This window comes from Acomys russatus, chromosome 2 (assembly GCF_903995435.1).
Source record: "Acomys russatus chromosome 2, mAcoRus1.1, whole genome shotgun sequence".
In the NCBI taxonomy this organism is placed as follows: Eukaryota; Metazoa; Chordata; class Mammalia; order Rodentia; family Muridae; genus Acomys; species Acomys russatus.
Genome location: NC_067138.1, coordinates 94,104,049 through 94,125,963, shown reverse-complemented (window position 1 = coordinate 94,125,963; position 21,915 = coordinate 94,104,049). Strand labels below are relative to the sequence as shown.

Here is a 21,915-nt window from a genome sequence, read left to right as displayed (position 1 = left end):
CTCTTGCCAGAGCAGCCATGTTCTGAATTAATATTCTTCGATGCCAGATGTACACATGGCGCATTTACATACATCCACACACATACTCACACATAGGAAACAAATAGTTTATTTAGTTTTTGCTTTTGAGACAAGATTTCTCTGTATAGCCTTGACTGTCCTATACTCACTCTGTAGACTCTGCCATCCATCTTATTTTTTCAGACAGGTTGAGGTTGTCTCCTTATACCTAGAGTTCAGTGATTGGCTGGGTTTGCAGGTCAGCAAGCCATAGGAACCCTCGTGCTTTTGCCTGCCCTCTGTTGGCATTATGGGTAATGTACCACCAACAAGCCAACCAACAATGACCAAAAAAAAAAAAAAAAACCATAAAGCTAACAGCCGTGGGAAGAGAGGAGAGAAAGGCAGGTGGTGTCCTGCCCCTGGGTCTAGTTTTTGAGGTTTTTAGATTAGCTTCTCAGAATCTCTGAGCTAGCTTGAGACTCTCCTGTCATTTCTACAAGACGGTTAATGTAATCACCATGGTTTGGAATGAGTATCTGTCTTGGTCTGGTTTCTATTGCTGTGGTAAGGCATTTGGACCAAGAGCAGCCTGGGGGTCAGGAATGGCTTCCTTCCATCGTAGGTCGCTAAGGTCTCACTCCATCACTGAGAGGTGTCAGACCAGGAGTGTGAAGGCAAGAACTCAAGCACAGACCATGATGGAACAACTGTCTGCTGGATTGCTCTCACAGCTTGCGCAGTCTGCTTTCTTTTCTTCTCTTTTTTCTTTCTTTCTTTCTTTCTTTCTTTCTTTCTTTCTTTCTTTCTTTCTTTTTTCGAGACAAGGTTTCTCTGTGTTATCTTGGCTGTCCTGGACTCACTTTGTAGACCAGGCCGGTCTTGAGCTCACAGTGATCCACCTGCCTCTGCCTCCTGAGTGCTGGGATTAAAGGCGTGTGCCACAACCGCCCGGCTCAGTCTGCTTTCTTATACCACCCAGAATCACCTGACCAGGGGCGGCATGTTGGTCTGGACCTTCCCACATCTATCACTAATCCAGAAAATGCCCTACAGACTTGAGTACAGGCCAGTCTAACGGAGGCATTTTCTCAGTTGTGGCTCCTCTGCCAGATTGCTCCAACTTGTGTCAAGTTGACAAAAAAACTAACCGAGACACACCCCTTCTTTTTTCCTAGATGAATATACAGTGTAATTCTGGTAAGAAGTACTGTTTAGTTTGAGCCATTGTAGTTGGTTCTAATATAGGCTTAATGCATTTGGGATTAAAATGGATCACATAATATGAGGCTGACAGATCCTTCTTCAAAGAGAGGTGAGGTGTTTGTTGTATTAGTCACATAAACACATGCTTGTGTATGTTATGTGAGCGTCGATGCTCAGGAAGGACAGAAGATGGCGCTGGATCCCCCAGATCTGGAGTTACAGGTAATTGTGAGCAGCCCAAGGTGGTTGGTGGGAACCAAACTCTTGTCCTCTGCAGGAACAGGAAGCATTTATCTCTGAGCCATCTCTCAAGCCCTCGGCTTTCTGTTTTTCAAGTCAACCTGAAATTTTATTGGCTGATGAATAACTGTCACACATTCTTCTCACTGCAACCCTGCTGTCCCTGCAGAAGGGAGAAATTAGGGAAGGCAGACTGACAGTTGGCAAATGAAATCTTGGGTTTCAATTAAGAGAAATTGGGTGGGTGTGGGGGCGGGAGAGGTGGCTCAGCCGTTGGATAAGAACATTGACTGCTGTGCAGCTGGGGTGATCTTATACCCCTGACCTTCCAACCACCAACTTATTGGTGTTGAGATTACAGGGGATTTTTCTTTTCTTTTTTTTCTTTTTTTTGGGGGGGGGGCGTTGCTTTTGTTATGTTTTGTTTTGAGGCAGGTTTCTCTGTGTAGCCTTGGCTATCCTGGACTCCCTTTGTAGACCAGGCAGGTTTTTTGGTTTTGTTGGGGTCTTTTGGTTTTTGTTTTGTTTTGTTGGAGTCTCAGCATGTAACCCTGGCTGGCCTAGAACACCTCTCATGTAGAGCAAGCTGGCCTCAAACTCACAGAGATTTACTTCTACCCACCCCACCATCCAGTGCTGGCATTAAGGACATCAGCCACCACGCCCAACCAGGTGCTTCATTTATTCCTCTTATACTCAAAGCTAGAGTTGTTTTTTTTTTTTTTTTTCCTCTCCTACTTTATCCTCCTAGTCTACTTCTCTAGGGTATAGACTGGTCAGATCTGCAGACTCTGGTAGTTGACTTCTATCCATGGTGACACAGAAACCCTGTCTGGAAAAGCCAGAAAGACAAAACAAAACCAAAAACCTCTACATTCAACTTCTGCCAAAACAATATCATCATCAACAACAACAAAACTCCTTTTTTTGGGACAGGGTTTCTCTGTGCAGCCTTGGTTGTCCTGGAACTCATTTTGTAGACCAGGCTGGCCTCGAACTCACAGAGATCCGCCTGCCTCTGCCTTCCAAGTGCTGGGATTAAAGGCATGTGCCGCCGCCGCCACCACCACCACCATCACCAGGCTTCTGCTATTAAAAGGGTTTAGGAAAGTAAAATTTTCACTTAACAGTGTGAACTGAAGGTTTCTGGAGGGGAACAATGCTCCTTACCCTGCACTTTCTGTAATGCTAATTAAATGCTTAGAATGTGGATGATTGAGGAGAGGTTGGAATGTTGCAGGCCATAAACCCAGTCACAGTTTATCTTGAGATGTCTTTAGCCTCAGCCCACTCGCCCTTGCAGGCCACTTATTACCTAACTATTGCCATCTATGTATGTGTGACTATTCGGGAAATTGTTTGGTATGTACAGCAACCGAACAGCGAAGAAGAATGTGGTCAGATAGCACCAGAGGCTGATAGCTGAGATTTTCCTTCCTTTCTGGAATTTATCTCTTTGATGTTTCTTTTTTCTTTCTTTCTTTTCCTTTTCTTTCTTTTCTTTTTTCTCTTTTTCAAGACAGGGTTTCTCTGTGCTTTTCTAGACTCCCTTTGTGGACTAGACTAGGCTGGCCTCAAACTTAGAGATCTGCCTGTGTCTACCTCCTGAGTGCTGGGATTAAAGGCATGTGCCACCATGCCTGGCTTCCTTTGATGTTTCTACCAATCCATTTGAAAGGTGTCTTGGCTTGTGATTTTCATTATTCTGCAAGTTCCAGGCCAGCCTGATCTACAAAGTGAGTCCAGAATAGCCAAGGCTATAATAGAGTAACCCTGTCTCGGAAAAAAAAAAAAAAAATCAAGCTCAAAGAGAAGAACTGACATTTAGAATTTAATAATATTAAGAGAGAGCCAGCTGTGGTGGCTCATGCCTGTAATCCCAGCACTTGGGAGGCAGAGACAATCAGATCTTGTAATCCCAGCACTTGGGAGGCAGAGGCAGTCAGATCTCTGTGAGTTCAATGCCAGTCTGATCTGTAAATTGAGTCCAAGACAGCCAAGGCTACACAGAGAAACTCTGTTTAGGAAAAAAAAAAAAAAGGCAAAAACCACCTCAAGCTATTAAGGTGCCAAGAGGCCCACTGTTCTCTTGGAGGAGGGGTGGGGCAAGGGTCCCTTCCCTGTTTTCTGTCAACTGGGGCACATACCTTGCAGTGTTCTGTTTTTAGTTGATTGGTTGGCTGGTTGGTTTTTGTTTTTTTGAGGCAGGGTTTCTATGTGTAGCCTTGGCTGTCCTGGACTTGCTTAAAAGACCAGGCTAGCCACCAACTCACAGTGATCCACCTATCTCTGCCTCCCGAGTGCTGGGATTGAGGTAAACTTTTATTGTGTCACCTGAATTGCCCTCAAAAATCACAATCCCTCTTCATGGCCTTCCTGGTACAGGGATTATTGCGAAAAGTTTGTGTGTGTGTGTGTGTGTGTGTGTGTGTGTGTGTGTGTGTGTGTGACAGAGAGAGACAGAGACAGAGACAGAGACAGAGACAGAGAGAGATGTGTATAGGTGCTTGCAGATGCCAGAAGAAAGCATCAGATGTCTCATGCCCTGGAGCCAGAGTTAGAGTTGTTAGCCACTTGCTCTGGAGCTGGGAACTGAGCTCTGGTTCTCTGGAAAAGCAGCCATTTCTCCAGTCCTAGCTTTCTTTCTTTCTTTTTATTTTATTTTAGTTTTAGTTTTAATTTTTTCAAGACAGGGGTTCTCTGTGTAACAGCCTTGGCTGTCCTAGACTCTTTGTAGACCTGGCTGGTCTCAAACTCACAGAGATCCACCTGCCTCTGCCTCCGAAGTGTGGGATTAAAGGCGTGTATCACCACATCCAGCTAGCTTTCTTTCTTTCTTTCTTTCTTTTTTTTTTTTTTTTTTTTCCTGTTTTTGTTTTTGTATTTTGAGACAGGGTTTCTCTGTGTAGTCTTGGCTGTCCTAGACTCCCTTTTGTAGACCAGGTGGCCTCGAACTCACAGTGATCCACCTGCCTCTGCCTCCCAAGTGCTGGGATTAAAGGCGTGCGCCACCACCGCCTAGCCCTAGCTTTATTTCTTAAGAGAGAATTAACACTTAGAAAATATTTGTATCCACAGAAGAAATGCAAACAAACATAGAAACTGATGTGTGGTTTTTAAAAAATACTACTTTGCGGCTGGGCAGATGGCTTTGTGGGCAAAAGCACTTCCTGTACAACAGGGAGAATCTGCACTGCTTAGTGCTGCTTCCACCCACCAGGGCACCTGGGAAAGGGCCTATCGCACTAGCAGGTTCACAAGCTGTGGGGGCATTTTCTTCATTAATGATTGATGTGGTAGCGCCCAAGCCCACTGTGGGTGATGCCCTTGCTGTGCAGGTTAGGCAAGCAGTGTTTGCCCATGCTCTCTGCTTCAGCTCCACCCTGGCACTCCAGCCCTGACTTCACTCAATGACGGACTGTGATGTAGAAGTGGGAAGCCAAGTGTTTTCCCCTCCAAGGTTTGGTCTCTCTACTACCAATAGAGAGCAAACTAAGACCGGATCTTGGTTTTAATGTGACCCCAGAACTCACATTAAAACAAGGGACAGGCATGTCTGTCACACTAGCATTGGGAGTGGCATGGGATGGCAATAGGTGGCTCCCGGGAGTGTGCTACCAGCTAGCCTAGCTGAAGTCAAGTGAAGGACTCTGTTTCAAAGTGTTAAGGTGGAAACCAATAAAGAAGACATTCAGGGGTGAACACACACACACACTCACACACACACACACACACACACACACATACACACAGAGAGAGAGAGAGAGAACAAACAAGCCCTGGAAACACTGTTCTATTTTTGTAATAAAATAAGCTGTCTAAAATTTGTTATTTTAGGAGTGTCTGCTCCGAAGCCCTGCCAGTTGGAGACAACCTCTCATGTCAAAGAGTTTCCTTTTTGAAGCACGGTTGGCTCAGAATTGCTGCTGCTTCCCAGATTTGCCAAACACTCCTTATACCAAAAAGCAAAATTACTTTATCTTTGACATTGAGGAGTAGGTTAGCCAAGTTATATTTGAATCAATGTTTTCATTGGGGGGAAAACTGCTAAGAATGATTTACTATTATTTTGTTGCATTTTCATATGTTTATATGTAAGTTCAATGAACTTTTGACTCCAAACAAATACAACTCAGTAAGGACTTCTCAAAAGTTATCTTAGATCTTGTCTGAGGAGGTTTTGAATTCATAAAACACAAAGCAGCTTTTGAAATGACCAATATGGTTAAAAAAAAAAAAAAAAAGCTATAGTATAGTGGAGCAGTGAGGTTAACGACTACTGCCAGAGCAAAACCAGGGTTGAGTGTTTTGACTCAGGGCTGCAGTGATGACTCAAAGGCTCAGAGCCCTGGCTGCTCTTGTAGAGGACCTGGGTTCAGTTCCCAGCATCTCCATGGTAAATCAACCATTGGTAACTCCAGTTCAGGTTGCTCTGTGGGCACCAGGCATGCACATATATACATGCAGGCGAAACCCAACCCCCCACTTAGATACATCTAAAAAAGTAAAGGGTGTTCTAGCTCATCCCAAGGAAAAAGGAGAACTGTCATCCCCTACCCTAGACAATACTGGTTAGCAAGATGGAAGCCTGTTTAATGAATGTCCTCAAGTCTCCATTCTTCTCTCCCCCCTGCTCCGCCCCCCCCCCAAGACGGGGTTTCTCTGTGTAGCCTTGGCTGTCCTAGACTCACTTTGTAGTGAGCCTAGCCTTGAACTCACAGAGATCTGCCTGTCTCCACCTTCCAAGTGCTGAGATTAAAGACGTGGGTCACCATGCCTGGCTCGTTTTCATTCTCCCCTCCCGCCACTAGCCCCCCATCCCACCCCACCCCGTCTGTGTGTGTGTGTGTGTGTGTGTGTGTGTGTGTGTGTGTGTGTGTCTGTGTGTGTCTGTGTCTGTCTCTGCCTGTCTCTGTCTCTCTCTGTTCTTTGAGACAGGGCTTCTCTGTGCCAGTCCTGGACTTGCTTTGTGGATTAGGCTTATAGAGATCCTCCTGCCTCTGTCTCCCTAGTGTTGGGCATGTGCCACCCTGCCTGGCCTTACATTTTTATCTTCTTAGAAGGCATCTTTTATCCTCCTGACAATGTGCATCCTTTAATTGTAGGCACTCAAACACTTGCTTTCTCTCAGCATCACCCAGTGTCACTGCAAGGCTGCCATGTTGGAAAGGACAATATTTATCTCTCTTCCTTTCAGTCAACACTGCTTTAACCAAATTGTTTTTCTAGGCTGGAAGTGCAACTAAGTGGTAGAGATCTTGCCAAATGCAAGCAAGATCCAGCCTTTTAATTTAATTTAATTTTGCGATAGGATTTCACTATGCATCTCTGGCTTGCCTGGAGCTCACTATGTATACCAGGCTGACCTTGAACACATAGAGATCCTTGACCTCCAAGTGCTGGGATTGAAGGAGTGTGTCTTTTATTCACAATCACACATACATACATACATACATACACACACACACACACACACACCACCACCACCACCACCACCACCACCAATTACATTTCTATTGAATTCTATTTAAAGTCACAAATTTCAGTTCTGTGTGTTTTACATACGCATTACAGGTACACAATAAATATTTGTTAACTTATTCTATAGTGTTAATGACACTGAAAAAATGCTTTTCAGCCAGGTGTGGTGCCCATGACTTTAATCCAGCACTTGGGAGGCAGAGGCAGAGGCAGGTGGATCACTGTGAGTTGGAGGCCAGCCTGGTCTACAAAGTGAGGCCAGGACAGCCAAGGCTACACAGAGAAATCTTGGAGAGAGAGAGAGAGAGAGAGAGAGAGAATGCTTTCTCTTTTATAATGCTTTACTATAGTCAATGAGTAGTTTTACAAATAGGTGAGTAGAAGGAAAAATAATTTCATTATGATTATGGTAATTGCTCTTTTACAAAAATTAGAATTAAAGGAACCCCAACTTTCCCATACTTTCTCTCCAGACAAAGCAACACAACTCAACACTTTGAGTGTCCAGCTAAAGAAACTGTACTAAGGTGGTGACCCAAGGAAGACAAAACTACCTAGAATATTTTGCATCCTCACCTGGAAACTGTCTTCATATCTTTCCTTTGCTATGTGCACCTGACTGCTGCCTTAAGGCTCAACTTTGGTTTAGTTTCAAGTGAGACCACAGAGCAACCTCCCTAATTAAAATGGTTTAAAACATAATAGGGGAATTAAGGGCCTAACTGAAGGGAAAAGTAAAAGCTCTGACTATCTCAAAGAAAATTTCTGATGTCTTTTCTTTTTATAGGTTAGCCATAGCTGAAGCAAGAACCATAATATCAGAAATTAATTTTGAGATGGATGGACTAGCTATATGCAGTCACAGCTTCTGCATTAAAGCTGCTGAATAAAACTCAAAAGTGAGGCCGGCCGTGGTGGCACACACCTTGAATTCCAGCACTCAGGAGGCAGAGGCAGCCAGAAAGCTGTGAGTTCAAGGCCAACCTGGTCTACAGAGTGAGTCCAGGACAGCCAAGGTTACAAAGAGAAACCCTGTCTCAAAAAACCAAAAAAACACAAAACAAACAAAAAACAAAGAAAACTCAAAAACAGTCTTTAAACTCTTTTCCCTTAGAGTCAAAGAATTTCCCCTTAATGTTCTTTTTATTTTTCGAGACAGGGTTTCTCTGTGTTGTGTTGGTTGTCCTGGACTGGCTTTGTAGATGAGGCTGGCCTTGAACTCACAGAGATCTGCCTCTGCCTCTGCCTTCCAAATGCTGGGATTAAAGGTGTGAGCCACCATGCCTGGCACCCTTTAATATTATAATTATATCCGTATACAGATTTCTTTTCTTTTTCTTTCTTTCTTTTTATTTATTTTTTTGTTTTTTGTTTTTTTGTTGTTGGTGTTGGTGTTTTGTTTTTCAAGATAGGGTCTCTCTGTATAGCCTTGGCTGTCTGAGATTTGCTTTGTAGACGAGGCTGGCCTTGAACTCACAGTGATCTGTCGGCCTCTGCCTCTGAGTGCCACCACGCCCAGTTTATATTCAGATTTCTCATACATTTTGTATTGTGGTTTGAGCTTTTGTTTACCTTGGGGGTTTGGATCTATTTTATTTGCGCTTTGTCTAGCTGCCCCCTACCTTCTTTCACCCAGTGGCCTTTACTACCCTTTGGCAGGCGTCCGAGGAAGGGCTGCCTTTGTGCTTTCTAACAAGGAGCTCTCCACTCTGCTCTTAATTCTCTCTCCACGTTTCTATCTCTGGCACCTGGTTAGCAAAGAGTGCCCACAAGGAACCTGGGCCTGAAATGAGAGCGCACAGAGCAATCTGTTAATCGGCCATGTTCAATCTGCATTCACTGTGCATTATCATTTGAAGGTCCTATTTCTGATTATGAGAACTGCAGCCTGACAGGTGTCAGAGGTAGATGACCTTTAAAGAAAATATTAACTGAGAACAAAAGCATTAGACAGCTTCTAAGTGAGCCAAGGCCGCTCATCCACCTGCCCTTGAGCAATAAAAAAAGAAAAGTCAGTGTATTATACATCAGGCCAGTGAGGAAAGCCAGGGGAAAAAAAAAAACTTAGACAATGCTGATACTGGCAGTCCTTGAATGCTATTAAACACACACACACACACACACACACACACACACACACACACACACACACACTCTTCTTCGAGAAATGCTTAATGGGGCACAATTAAGTGGTCTGTAGAATTGAATGACCTTTAAATTGCTGTAATCTCCTGAGGGAAACCTTTCATACACAGCACCTACTTTTGAAAGAACATTCAGTGAAAATATTGTCACTAATTTTGCAGCACGGGCTGCACTCATGTCATATGTCCTGCTCCCTTTTCTCTGTCCTTCGCTGCCAGAGAAAAGCTGAGATCACTGAAGATGCTGACCTCACACACGTCAATCAGATGCCATCACATTCTTATGATTCACATAGAAATGTAATAGTGGACAAAAAGGAGAAAATACAACATAGATACAAACTCAACCTGAGAAAGAAAGAAAATAAGAAAGAAAAAAACAAAAGAAGGAACGAAAAAGAAAACAACGTTGGGGATATACAGGAGTTGGCAAAGCAGTTGCCTACGTGCTTTTGGCCTGGGTTCAATTCCCCAGCACCGAATAAAACAGTTGAGACAGTGCAAGCATGTCAAAGCTGAAGTCAGGATGGATCCTAAAGTCAAGGTCAGCCATGCCAGTTGGTGCACATTTTTTAATCCAGCACTCTGGAGGTAGAAGTAGCAGATGTCTCCAAGTTCAAGGCCAGTCTGGTCTACATGGTGAGTTCCAGGCCAGCCAGGACTACAGAGAGAGACTCTGTCTCAAAATAAAGTTTTGAATTTTGAATATTAAACTATCTCCTGAAATTTATATTTGGATAAAAATGACCAGCTTAGTTCTTCTGTATATATCTCTTTCGTTTTAATCTTTTTAAAATTTTGTTTTATTATGTTTCTTTTTAAACATATACATTTATATTATTACATATGAAAAAAAAAAAAAACTACACACAGCAGAAGGAACCATGAGGCAATCAAGAGTTACATAAATGTTGCATTGATAGTGATTTGGCTCTTCACATTTGTCAAATTTGAAGAAAGGGTTTCTATTATAGTCCTGGCTGTCCTGGATTCACTTTGTAGGCCTGCCTGGCCTTGAACTCACAGAGATCCACCTGCCTCTGCCTCCCAGGTGCTGGAATTACAGGCATGCGCTACCACACCTGGCTTCTTGTTTTAATTTTAATCTTAATTTACAGGCATATCTTTGCTTGTTTCTTTGCCATTACTATTTGCTTGATTTAACTGGCTACCCAAGAGTTAGAGGTAGATATCATGACAACTTTGCCCTAAACAATTGTATATATAATTCCTAGGCCACAGGGGAATGCCCCTGGTAATCATAGCTCCATTAGCACATCAAGAAAGGAATTTTTAGTAAAATTGTGTCATCTCATATGCAGCAGCTATTTAACTTTCTCCAGTTTCTTTAGGCTATTTTTTGTTTGTGTTTGATTCAGGTTTGGAATCCAGGCAAGTATTAAGGATTCATTTTATCTGTTGTCATGTTTCCTTAGTAAAATTTAATATGAAGAATTTCTATTGTTCCTTTTTTTCCTCTTTACAATATGAATATTTTAAAAAGAGAGTAAGATACTTATGTTAGTACATGCCCTCATTTGATGTAGATTTAGCTAATTTCTTCCTCATGGTTAGATTCAAGATGAATGTTTTGGGCAGGCGTACTATTCAGGTGACGCTGTTTGCCGTTTACTATTCAGGTGATGCTGTTTGCCGTTTCTTGAATTACATCACAAGCATGCTCTATTCAAAATGTCAAAGTCACGAAACGTAAGACAGAAGATTGAAATAATAAATACTAGTGTAGAGAAATGTTAATTCAGAACATGGCTGTTCTGGCAAAAGATCACATTCAAAGATCTTCTAGGTCTGTGTGATCTGGCTGGAATACAAACACACTTTTAATCCAGGAGACAGAAGCAAACAGATCTGAGTTCAAGGCCAGCCTGGTATAGAGCAAGTGTCAGGTAAAGAAAAGCTTAGATCCAGCCATGGTGATACATGCCTTTAATCCCAAAGGAAGGTAATGTTAGTTTGTAGAAGGAAGCACCTGTGTTTGAAAATGATATCTAATTGAGTGACAGAAAAGGTGACAAATCAGGGAAGATTTGACAGACTAGGATATGCCCAACTCTCACCAGAAGAGAGAGGAAAGGGAAGCTACTTAAGAGGCGGTTTTGCAGAGAGAGGAGGCAGGTTTTTTTTTAAAACCAGGACAGCAATAGAGAGATGGATTGCAGAGAGAGAACTCAGGTGAAGACTGAATGAGCCAGAAAACGAGAAGAAGCCAGAAGATTAGAGCCAATGGCTGAGTTAGTTTGAGGCTAAGCAGAGCAATTCTGGGGCAAGAGAGAAGCCAGATTAAATAAATCAGCTGGGAGAGGAGTTTGAGCCAGAACAGCTGAGCTGAACCAGCCAGCTCAGAGTTCAGAAAGAACAAGCAAGGGTGAGCTTATTAAGCAGTAAGTCTCAGAGGCTGAAAACATTCTAGGCCTAGGTTAGGTTTTTAATGGAGGCTAGAAGCTTCCAGGACTAGGCATAGGTTAGCAGAAGGAGGCAGTAAGCCTCCCAGACAACAATGGAGCCAGGAGAATAAAATTACTTTTACTTTTCAGGTCCAATAGTCTAGAAACAAGTACAATTCTTTTGTTATTCATTAGTCATTTTTATCTCCTGGTTACAACTTGAAATTTCCCCCAAATTGCTATTGTATACAGTTTGGAGGAGAGTCCTGTCCCTTATCCGATACCACACGGGTGGCATAATAGCGCGGTAATGGGTAATGGCCTCCAGTGGTTCTTTTGGTTTAGCACACTGGTAATGAACATTTGTTCTTCCTCATCAAGTAGTATCTATTGTATCGTAGATCAATAGTTCTTTGTGAAAGAAGTCTATATGTAGAATGACAAATTGCTTAATACAGTTCAGAAAAACATTTTTGTTAGAAAATTTCATTTCTTAGGTTTAATATTTTAAAATTTATACATATGCTGAGTGTCTGCGTGCTTATGAGCGTGAGTGTCCTCGAAGGCCAGAGGCATCAGATCTCCCTGGGTCTGAGGTTACAGGTGGGCCATGAGCCACTTTGGCATGGTGCTGGGAACATGGGCTCCAAGACCAGAACATACTCTTAACCACGGAACTGTCTTTCCAGCCCTCTGAAAAGTTTTTTTGTTTTGTTTTGTTTTTTGAGAATGAAAAGTTTTTCTCAACATATGTGATATGAAAGTAAAAACTGGGACTGGCTGGGCAGTGGTGGGCTCACACCTTTAATCCCAACACCCAGGAGTTGGAAGCGGGCAGACCTCTGTGAGTTTCAGGCCAGTCTGGTGTACAGAGCTAGTTACAGGACAGAGAAGGCTATGAAAAGAAACCCTGTCTCAAACTGCACCCCAAAACAAAACCCAGACCCTTTAGGGAGCAGAGGAGATAGCAAGTATACGGGAAGAACGGCAGGGGGATTAAAAACAAGTGAAGATGTTAAAAAAGAAAATGCCGCCATGAAACCCATTACTTTGTGTGCTTAACCCAACCAACTACCTGATCCTACTGGAAGGTAGCACATCTCTCACTTCCATTCATTTTTAGGCCCCCCCTTTTTTTTTTCATTTTTCTCAATAAGGCAAAATATTGTTTATGTTTAAGATAAAATTATTATTATTGTTATTATTATTATTTGAGGCAGGGTTTCTCTGTGTAGCCTTGGCTGTCTTGGACATGATTTATAGACCAGGCTGGCCTGGAACTCACAAAGATCTGCCTGCTTCGGCCTCCCTGAATGCTGGGATTAAATGTATGCACCACCAAGCCAGGCTAAGGTAAAATGATTATTTTGCCTCCCAATTCTTTATATATGAATGGATGAGGAAAGATAGTATTTGAAAATAAACACAATTTCCACTAAAATTGAAAGAGATTAAATTATAAATTATTTAACGGGTTGGAGAGATGGCTCAGAAGTTAAGAACGCTGGCTGCTCTCTCAGAGGATCAGTTAGGTCCCCAGCACCCATGCACGGCAGTGGACAACTATTCGTAACTTCAGTTTCAGGTGATCTGAAGCCTTCTTATGACCTTTGCCGACACCACACACAAACATGGTACACAGACATATATGCAGTCAAAACACTCATACACATAAAAATAAAATAAAAACAAATGGCTGGGAGTCAGTAAAATGTCTGCTGGGCTGGCATGAGGATCTTCATTTGGATTCTCAGTGATGACATAAAGACTAGGTATGGTGTGCTTGTGTGTAAAAACCATCCCTCACTGGTGGGAGCAGGGACAGAGACAAGCAGATCCCTGCAGCTTATTGGCCGGCCAACCTAGCGGAATTGATAAACTCTCTGATTATGGTCAGGGCCTTTCTGACAAAAGGAGGGGAGTGGCAGAGAATAAAAGACACATAATGTTAATCTGTAGCCGACACACACACACACACACACACACACACACACACACACACACACAATAGATATATGAATATGCACATACAAACAGTGAATCATAAAGGGGCATATGTCTTTCATCACTGTGTTTGGGAGATAGCAGAACCAAGAGCTGAAGTGTAGAGTGATTTTGGGCTACACAAGACTTTGTCCCAGAAACTGTAACACAACAACAATAATATATAAAAAGCAGAATAATGGAAAGCTGCCTATAGTCTTTGAAGAGATAAAGAATCAAGATATTATAAAACATCCTAGGTGGGGTGTGGTGGCACTTGCCTTTAATCCCAGTACTCGGGAGGCAGAAGCAGGTGGATCCCTGTGAGTTCGAGGCCAGCCTAGTCTACAAAGTGAGTCCAGGACAGCCAACGCTACACAGAGAAACCCTGTCTCAAAAACAAAAACAAACAAACAAAACCAAAACCAAACCAAAACCAAACCAAAAAAACCTACAAAGACAACAAAAAATCCTAGCTTTGAAATAATTTATCCTTCAATTTGTTTTGATGTAATGTGTATTTTACCTCCAGCTGTTTCACTGAGGTTCCGGTGGGGATAGGGGGACATTTTCATCCACACCCTATCAATGGATCTCAGCATTTACAGCCTTTGCATTGCTCATCTTACATATAACATCTTCAATTAATTTTCAGGCCTTGAGGTGCTACTTATTAAATTAGGGATACAGCCTACCAAATTAATAAAGTATTACTTCAGCGGCATTCGTGTTCTGAGTGTATAAATGTGTTACTTAAATGGCTCTTGGGGAATAATTTGCACACAAAGATGCTCTGTAGGTTAAGCAAGCCTGGTGCATTGGTTAGTCTGGAGCCAGCCTTTACACTAGGTTGTTGAGCGGATCTTGGAGTATATTTTGTGTCTTCCCAACACTCTACCCAACAAACATGGGTTAGATATAAGATTAAGCATGTAATGTCCCAAAGAAATACTTCCATAGGAAACAGGGCTTGCCAGCTTCTGAAACTGAAAAGTCTAAGGTTTTTTGTTTTTTGTTTTTTTTTCCATTCTGGGATTTGTTTTTCCCAAAAGAACTCCAAGAAACACTTAAGTTCAAGGCAAAGGACGTTAGGATTTTGCTGCTGTATCCTCCTTTCTCGGGAATTAAAAGGTAGAACTGAGGGCAACAGTCACAGCTTTTAACTCAACTCTTGCCACTGCTTTTTATTGTTCTTTGCCTGTTTGTGTCAGATTTCTGTGCTGCTTGCTCATGTGTGACACACACAACTATCTCAAACTTGGGTATTATGAAATTAAAAATAAGAAGAATTAATTTTGGTGAAATTTCTCTGTGTCATGGAGACTTTGTGACACCAGCATCCATTTTTTAAAAAGATTTATTTATTTATTTATTATTTAAACAGTGCCTTGCCTATGTGGACCTCTGCAAGCCAGAAGAGGGCATCAGATCACATTATAGATGGTTGTGAGCCACCATGTGGTTGCTGGGAATTGAACTCATGCCTGTGAAAGAACAGTCAGTGCTCTTAATCTCTGAGCCATCTCTGCAGCCCCCAGCATTCATTATTACTTTATTTATTTATTTGGTTTCTTTCTTTCTTTAATTTTGTTTTGTTTGTTTTTTCTTGAGACAGTGTTTCTCTGTGTTATCTTGGCTGTCCTGAACTCACTTTGTAGGCCAGGCTGACCTCTAAGTCAGAGATCTACCTGCCTCAGCCTTCCAAGTGCTGGGATTAAAGACATGTGCCTCCACACTCATTAATTTTTTTCCTCCTCCTCTTCTTCCATTCTTTCTTTTTGGTTTTTTCCAAGACAGGGTTTCTCTGTGTAGTCCTGGCTGTCCTGGAACTCTCAGCACTCCACCACACTCTGCCTCCCTGAGTGTTAGGATTAAAGCATTCACCACCAAGCCCAGCTGCCCTTGAATTTGTAAATCCTCTTGCTTCTACCTCCCATTGGATGTAGGGATCACTAGTGTGTCCACTATTCCCAGTTTATGGGAGTGCAGGAGGCCAAGCCTAGGGCTTCCAGCATGTGGTGCAAGCATCCTACCAGCTGATTAACACTCCCAGACCCCTATCATTCTTAGCTTTAGATTCTAGCTCTGTTCTCGACATATGGTCTAGTCTAGTTTTGGTAAATAAATGTATGGATGTATTTCATAAAACAAACAATCAAAAAACAATAGAGCATCCTTGGGGGGAAATCTTAGTTATTCTGAATGTACATCCAGCGAATGCCTACTGTCTGTTCCTTTATCTAGTATTTTCCCAGGGACCTTCCCCTTCCCCGACAAATACACAGAGCAAAGGATGGACAATGGCTAATATTTGTTGATTTGATTAGTTGAGTTTGTGTACTAATAACCTGTCACAACGAATAGGTAAATCTATTTTAGGCTGCTTTATAACACTCTAATTACACTTGAAAGGCTATCTTTTTCCTTTTGTTCTGGCAGAAACATACAAACTGGTCTGAAGTTCTAAACTATGAGATGAAAAGGCTTGAGCCAAACCAGTGGCGGCGACGTGGCGTTAGTGCAAGGAATTAAGCTCAGTATGCACGTGTATACATTACAGTGTGAGTTTCCATCAGGTAATTTCCATTTGGACAATGCTTTTGTCATTGATCACTCTATTTTGTTCATTCTTATTTGCTACCTAGCATTGATTTTTGCCTTAACATTTATCTTCAGTACATTTTTGTTGCTGAGACGATGTCTTATTCTGCCCGGGCTTGCTATGCAGTTAAAATGCAGAGCTTTCTGCTTCAGTCTCCCAGGTGTGGTCCACCACTCCACGTGAGAGCATTTCCTATGCTTGCATTGTCAAGTACTGCTTTTCCACATTCCTACTTCAAACTGTGAAGATTTTCAGGATAAATGGACAGAAAATACATTTGCTATCACAGCTTTATTGTTGTTAACAGCCAACTTATTAAAACAGGTACCAATGGAAATTCCTTTGTTCAAAGTTGAGCCTTGAGGATTCCGGCTTGTGTTTTCTTTTGCTTTTTCCTGGTCGAAGTCTTTTTGTTTTAAGGAGGGTCACATAAGGACGCTGGTGGAAGGGCTCTGTGCGCCATCTACTGGCATATTTTAAATCTCCAGTGTCTGCAGACAACGAATTACTTTACATTCTGAAGGGGGGCGGGAAGGGCTTAAAGCATTCTTTGAGAAAGAAAGGGTGTTTGGGAAAGACTGTCAGAGTCTATGGTTTATTTGTGGTTCCTGGAATAAATGAGAATCCAGCAAAATTACACACACACACACACACACACACACACACACACACACACACAAGCATGCAAATGGTCGAGGGTGTGGGGGTGTGGGTGTGGGGCGAGGAAACCCTCTTACAAGTTGCAGTTTCTGGAAAGAATACCAAGAGATCAACTCTATAATCAATGCAGACGCTGGCTGAATGATCATCACTCAGTGGAAATGGCTTTACTAGAGATATTCCTATAATCTTCATGTTTCCAATCTCATCATTCAAAAGTAGTCTTCTGCAACTTGCTTATTTGACAAATGGTGTAATAATGCACAGTAGATAGCCATCCCTCACTCATAGACCACACACAGAAGGTCTGTGTGTATGCAAACTTAGCACTCACACACACACACACACACACACACACACGCACACACAAATACACACGTGCATACAAGAGATATGCAAGTCTAGACTTGTTTGAGAAATATGTCCTTGGACTTGTAATGAAGTTTCCCCCGTCAGACCTTTTCCCCACCTTTGTGCTGAGTCCTGAAGGATGGCACTATCAGTTTTAGGAGAATTACACTACTAGAGTTGGAAGCTTGGTGCCTTGGGCTTGGCTGGAAGTGATGCTGTCTGTCTGCCATCATCTACTTTGTGAGCTGTGGGAAGAACTGAACCTGATCATCCAGAACCCCGGAGGCCCCAGGCAACCTCCTTCCCGTTATTCTGAGATCTTCAATGCAAGGTCCCCAGCTGTGCTTTCAGGATCTCTAGGCTTGAGGAAAAGAGGGAAGCAGTAAAGTTGAGTCAGAAAGAGGAAGAGAGGGGGGGAAAAAGCACAGGGAGAAAGTAGGGAAGAAGTTAGCAATCTGGAAAAAAAGGGCGGTGAACAAAAGATAAAGTCTGGAAAACAGCCACCACCCCAAACCAGCTCAAGAAAGGAGTTAAGAGCCAGAAAGGTATTTAACGAAACAAAGTCACACCCATCTTTCATTTTCGTATCTCGTCTAGATCTTATCCGTTTCCTTTTTAAAGGTTGTCTGTGTTTCTAAAGGAAGCTAGCAACTAATTTTTTTCCTTTCGCCCCACGTATGGCTTGATATTCTATCCATGGCCATTGAGGAAAAAAATACAATCGGAGCTAGAGCATTCGTAAAAGAGCGACTCTGGAACACTCCTTCGGGAGCCTAAATGGATTAATACCCAGAGATGGATTATGTTGGTTGTCACCAATATGCCTAAAGATTATAATCCAATTTATGCACATTACAGTCAGTATTAACGTTATCTATTTTAAGGCTCCCAGTAGCCTAGTGCGTCCTTAGAGAGAGGGCAGACCCTGATGCAACCCAGCAGGTTGTCAGCGGGGGACGGGTGGGGAGACATCCCGAAGAAAACAACTGGGAAGCTGGTTCCCAAAGGGTCTGCTCCGGGCAGTCCCAGGTGTTCCGCCTTCACCTGGGAATGGTTTTGTGCAGCTTCTTGGCCCGGGATCACCAAAGCGGGAGGCGTTTCCTAGGAAGGAAATGACATTCTGGCTTCAGGTTTATTTCATTTTTAAGTTTTCAGTGGCGGCGGCAGGAGGGCTGAGCGGGCTGGTGCCTGGGAGTAGATAGGGAAAGGGATTTAAGGTTGCAGCCGGCTGCTCAGTCTCAGAGAGATTACTATTTGGAGGCTTTTTCCCCCCCTCGGTAGCGTGGATTTCTCTCTCTTTCTGTTCTCTGTTTAAGTAAGTTTGTTTGGGTGTGCGTTCTTGCGATTTCAGCACAAACCCACAAAAATCCATGCTGGAAAGTAAAAGCAAGCCCGCTCCCCCTTCCCAAACGTGCTCACTACAGCCAAAGACTTGATTTAACAACCCCTTCTCCGGCGGCTGGGGGCTCCAGGCAGTGGCCACATTCCAGCAGTTTTAATCCGTTTTTTATTGTAGGGCGAACGGAGTTTGCACAGGGGCCAGGATGGCTCCCCAGCTGGCCGCTCTCCCAGCACCAGGCCCCCTCCCTCCATTTCCTCCCCCCCTCCCCCAGCAGGAACCTGTTACTTTAAGCAAGGCGTTCCAGTGTGGCGCTGCGGGCCGCCGGGGTTTCGGGAGGCGGTCGCTGATTGGCTCTTTCCAGCTCCCCCTGGCTCGGTCGATCGGCCTCCCCGCGCGCTCCGCCCCGCCCGCGCGCCCTCCCTCCGCCCCGAGAGGCTTGAAGCCCGGGTGTCAGGCGCCACGGCGCATGCTCCGGACTCATCCTCTGGCCCCGGAGCTGCTGCTGCTGCTGCTGCTGCTGCTTTTGCTTTTGGGGCTGAGTTTAATAAGCGAGCGAGAGAGCGATCGAGCGCGGGGTGGGGTGGGGGCAAAGGCAGAGCATGTCCGCCATCTACCCTCCGCTCCCGGGCGCACTCTCATTCATAGCAGCCTCTTCATGAATTACAGCTGAAGGGGGCGGGGGAGGGGGGTACCACACAACACCCCGGCAAACCTCCGGGCCCCCAGGCATGGCTAGCTCGGTAAGTACATGCAAAAATAATAATAAAAGCCCCCCTCCCTCTCTTCCTCCGCCCCGCGCCGCCGCAGCCCAGACAGCGCCAGCGCTCCGCGGTTCCAATTAGAGAAAGGTTGGTTTTGCTCGCGGGGAGCTGCCGCCTCTCCCTCCTCCCCACCCCCCCGGCGCGCGCGCACACACTCGCACACTCGCCGCCAACCCCCCCCCCCCCGCCCTCCCGCGCCTCCCGCCCGCCTCGCCTCTTTGCAATCGCAAGAAGCGCACTCACACTCCCTCTGGCTCACACGCGCGCACACACACACTCACACCCGGTGGAAGGAGGCGAATAATAACTCAGCCATATTTCAGCCGCCGCCGCCGCCGCCGCCGCTGCCGGGAGCTGCGGGCACGGTCCGGGGACGCGGCGAGCAGTCGCTGCGGCCGCACCTCCGCCGAGCGCCGCGGCCGCCACGATGGTGCGTTCTCCGAGGCGCGCGCGTGAGCCCCAGTGTGCGGGCTGACAGCGGCGAGGCTGCTCGCAACTTTGCCTCAGTGGCCGGTGTGCGCTACCGGGGCTCGGCGGCGGTCCGCCGGCAGCCTTGCCTTTCTGCGTTTCGTGGCTTTGGTTGGGGAGGCAGGAGGGAGTTTGCGACCACTTTGGCTCTTGAAAGTGTGCAGCGGGGGCTCTGTTGGGCTGGCCTCGGCGATCGTGGGGGGCTGTTCGCCGAGGGGTGCGGGGTGCTTTGAGTTATGGATGCCTTGGCGTGTTTTCGTGCGCGCGTGTGTGTGTGACGACGTCTCATTCTTGTGCATGAACCCCGTGGTAAGAAAGAACACGGGAGTTTGTGCCCATCAGCAGAGACTGCCTGTAGTTTCCATTCCGCCTGGCACCGCGCTCCACACGCACGCACACACACACGTACACAAAGACTTCCTCGGCGTGTGCCTCTCGCCGCGGTACTTTCGGGGAGGGGGCTCGCTAAAACCCCCGGGCCGCATCCCAGTCACCTCCCCTCCCACGCTGGGAAAGCGCCCCGGCATCCCTTCCTGATTGTCTCCTAATTTGTTACCGATGCGTTTCTTGTCGTGCTTGCCGTGGTGGTCGTGCTTTTCCCTTTCCCCGACCCCCTTAGCGACTAGGGGTAACATTCCGTTACAATCCCGGCCGCTGTGCAGCGGCGCCCTGGGCCCCTACGACCCGGCCCGGTGTATCTGGGGCTGTGGGGTGTGCGCGCCCACGCGCGTGAAACGTGGATGCAGAGGGCACTGCCGTTTCCTTTTATGTGCGTTTCAGGGAGGAGGGAAAAAATGTCAGGCGCAATGTTGAGCTGTGAACGGTCGCCTTCCTGTTGTTCACGGCTGTCTCTCCTCCCCCTGCCCACAGTGTGCCGTGCAGGTGAAGCTGGAGCTGGGGCACCGCGCCCAGGTGAGAAAGAAACCCACAGTGGAGGGCTTCACCCACGACTGGATGGTGTTCGTGCGCGGCCCGGAGCACAGTAACATTCAGCACTTTGTGGAGAAAGTCGTCTTCCACTTGCACGAAAGCTTCCCTAGGCCAAAAAGAGGTAGGGCTTGAATACAAAAGAGACTTGATAAAAAATGTCTTTGCTCGAGAGGAAACAATCGCCGGGCTCTGGCGCTCCCCGGGCTGTTCCCCGCCCCCCCCCCCCACTCCCGCGTCGCGCTTGCGGGTCTAGCCTGGGACCAGGGGGGCGCGGCGCGGCGGCGGCCAGGACCCTGCTGCCCGGCGCGCGCGCCAGCCGTTGACTTGGGCTCCGAGAAAGTCAGCAGAGAAAGGACCGTCAGGTGTCGCGTGTTTATTCATCCCAGCTCTCTTGGGTTGCTGCGGGTCCTTTGGGGGAAGGTGCAATTAGTTACTGGGTTTGGAGGTTTGGAGAGCGGGGCTGGAGGGAATAAACAGCTTGTCCCCACCCTTGGAGAAAACGAGATGTACCTGTGTTGCTAACCAAGAATGCATTGGAGGTAGTTACTGCTGCGTTTAGAGAAATCAGTTCTATAGGCTCTTCTGGCCTTCTCTCTGTTGAAGACTGAGTGCGAGTTGCTGTAGACTCACCCTTTGGGAGTTAGCCTCCACCTCACCTCAGTCTGGATTTTACTAGTTTGGTGACTTATCCCACCCACCCCCCCCCAACCACCCTTCACTTCCTGGGCATTTATTTTACTGTTCCAGTAGGTTTTTAGCCACATTCTGAAGTGTCTTCTGGTTGGGACTCAAAAAGGGGAGGGGGTTTCCTTTAAGGTTAAAAGCTAAGTTTCTGGCAAAGATGCTGTTTTGCTAATTTCTTCTACACTTTGATCCTCTGTCTGTTTTGCATACTCTTATTGAGGTTCTATGGTTCCAAACATTGGGGTGTTATGGGGAGGGGGGGAGGGCGAGGGAGAGAACATGCAGGACAATATTTGGGGGGGGAGAGAAGAAAGGGGTGTCATTTAAAAAGATATTTGAAGAGGTTCTAAAAAAAAACTGATTTTTTATTCCCTCTGCCTCTGAGAAGCTGCTCTCTGGTTGTTTTAGTTGGATTACTGGAGGTAACTACAAATACAGTAAGGTGCTTTGTTTGTGAGCAGCTTCATTTATCTGGTAGTTATCTTCCATTCGATCAGATCAGTGATCTTTATTGGCATCTAGAACTCCTGCACTTTCTTAGAGTAACATCATAATAAATCTGTTCTGTGTAGAGGCATGTAGAAATGATTGAACATTCAGGGGCCAAATAAAGAAAGGAAAAAAAAAAAGGGTTGTGTGCCTTTGAGGTGGCAGGGTT

At 45.2% G+C, this 21,915-nt stretch overlaps 1 protein-coding gene across 2 annotated transcripts in view; it reads left to right on the top strand.

Moving 5' to 3' along the window:
• The first annotated feature begins 18,862 nt into the window (after nucleotides 1–18,862).
• The window catches only part of Mllt3 (MLLT3 super elongation complex subunit), a 258,608-nt gene continuing 255,555 nt past the window's right edge, over nucleotides 18,863–21,915 (top strand). Inside the window, exons 1-2 of one of the 2 annotated variants that reach the window (XM_051164029.1) lie at nucleotides 18,863–19,154; nucleotides 20,514–20,694. In XM_051164029.1, coding sequence (XP_051019986.1) covers nucleotides 19,143–19,154; nucleotides 20,514–20,694 — 193 coding nt within the window. In that variant the 5' untranslated portion in view covers nucleotides 18,863–19,142. Of the gene's footprint in view, nucleotides 19,155–19,387; nucleotides 19,606–20,513; nucleotides 20,695–21,915 lie in introns of those variants that run through there. The other variant, XM_051164038.1, reaches the window with a different exon arrangement.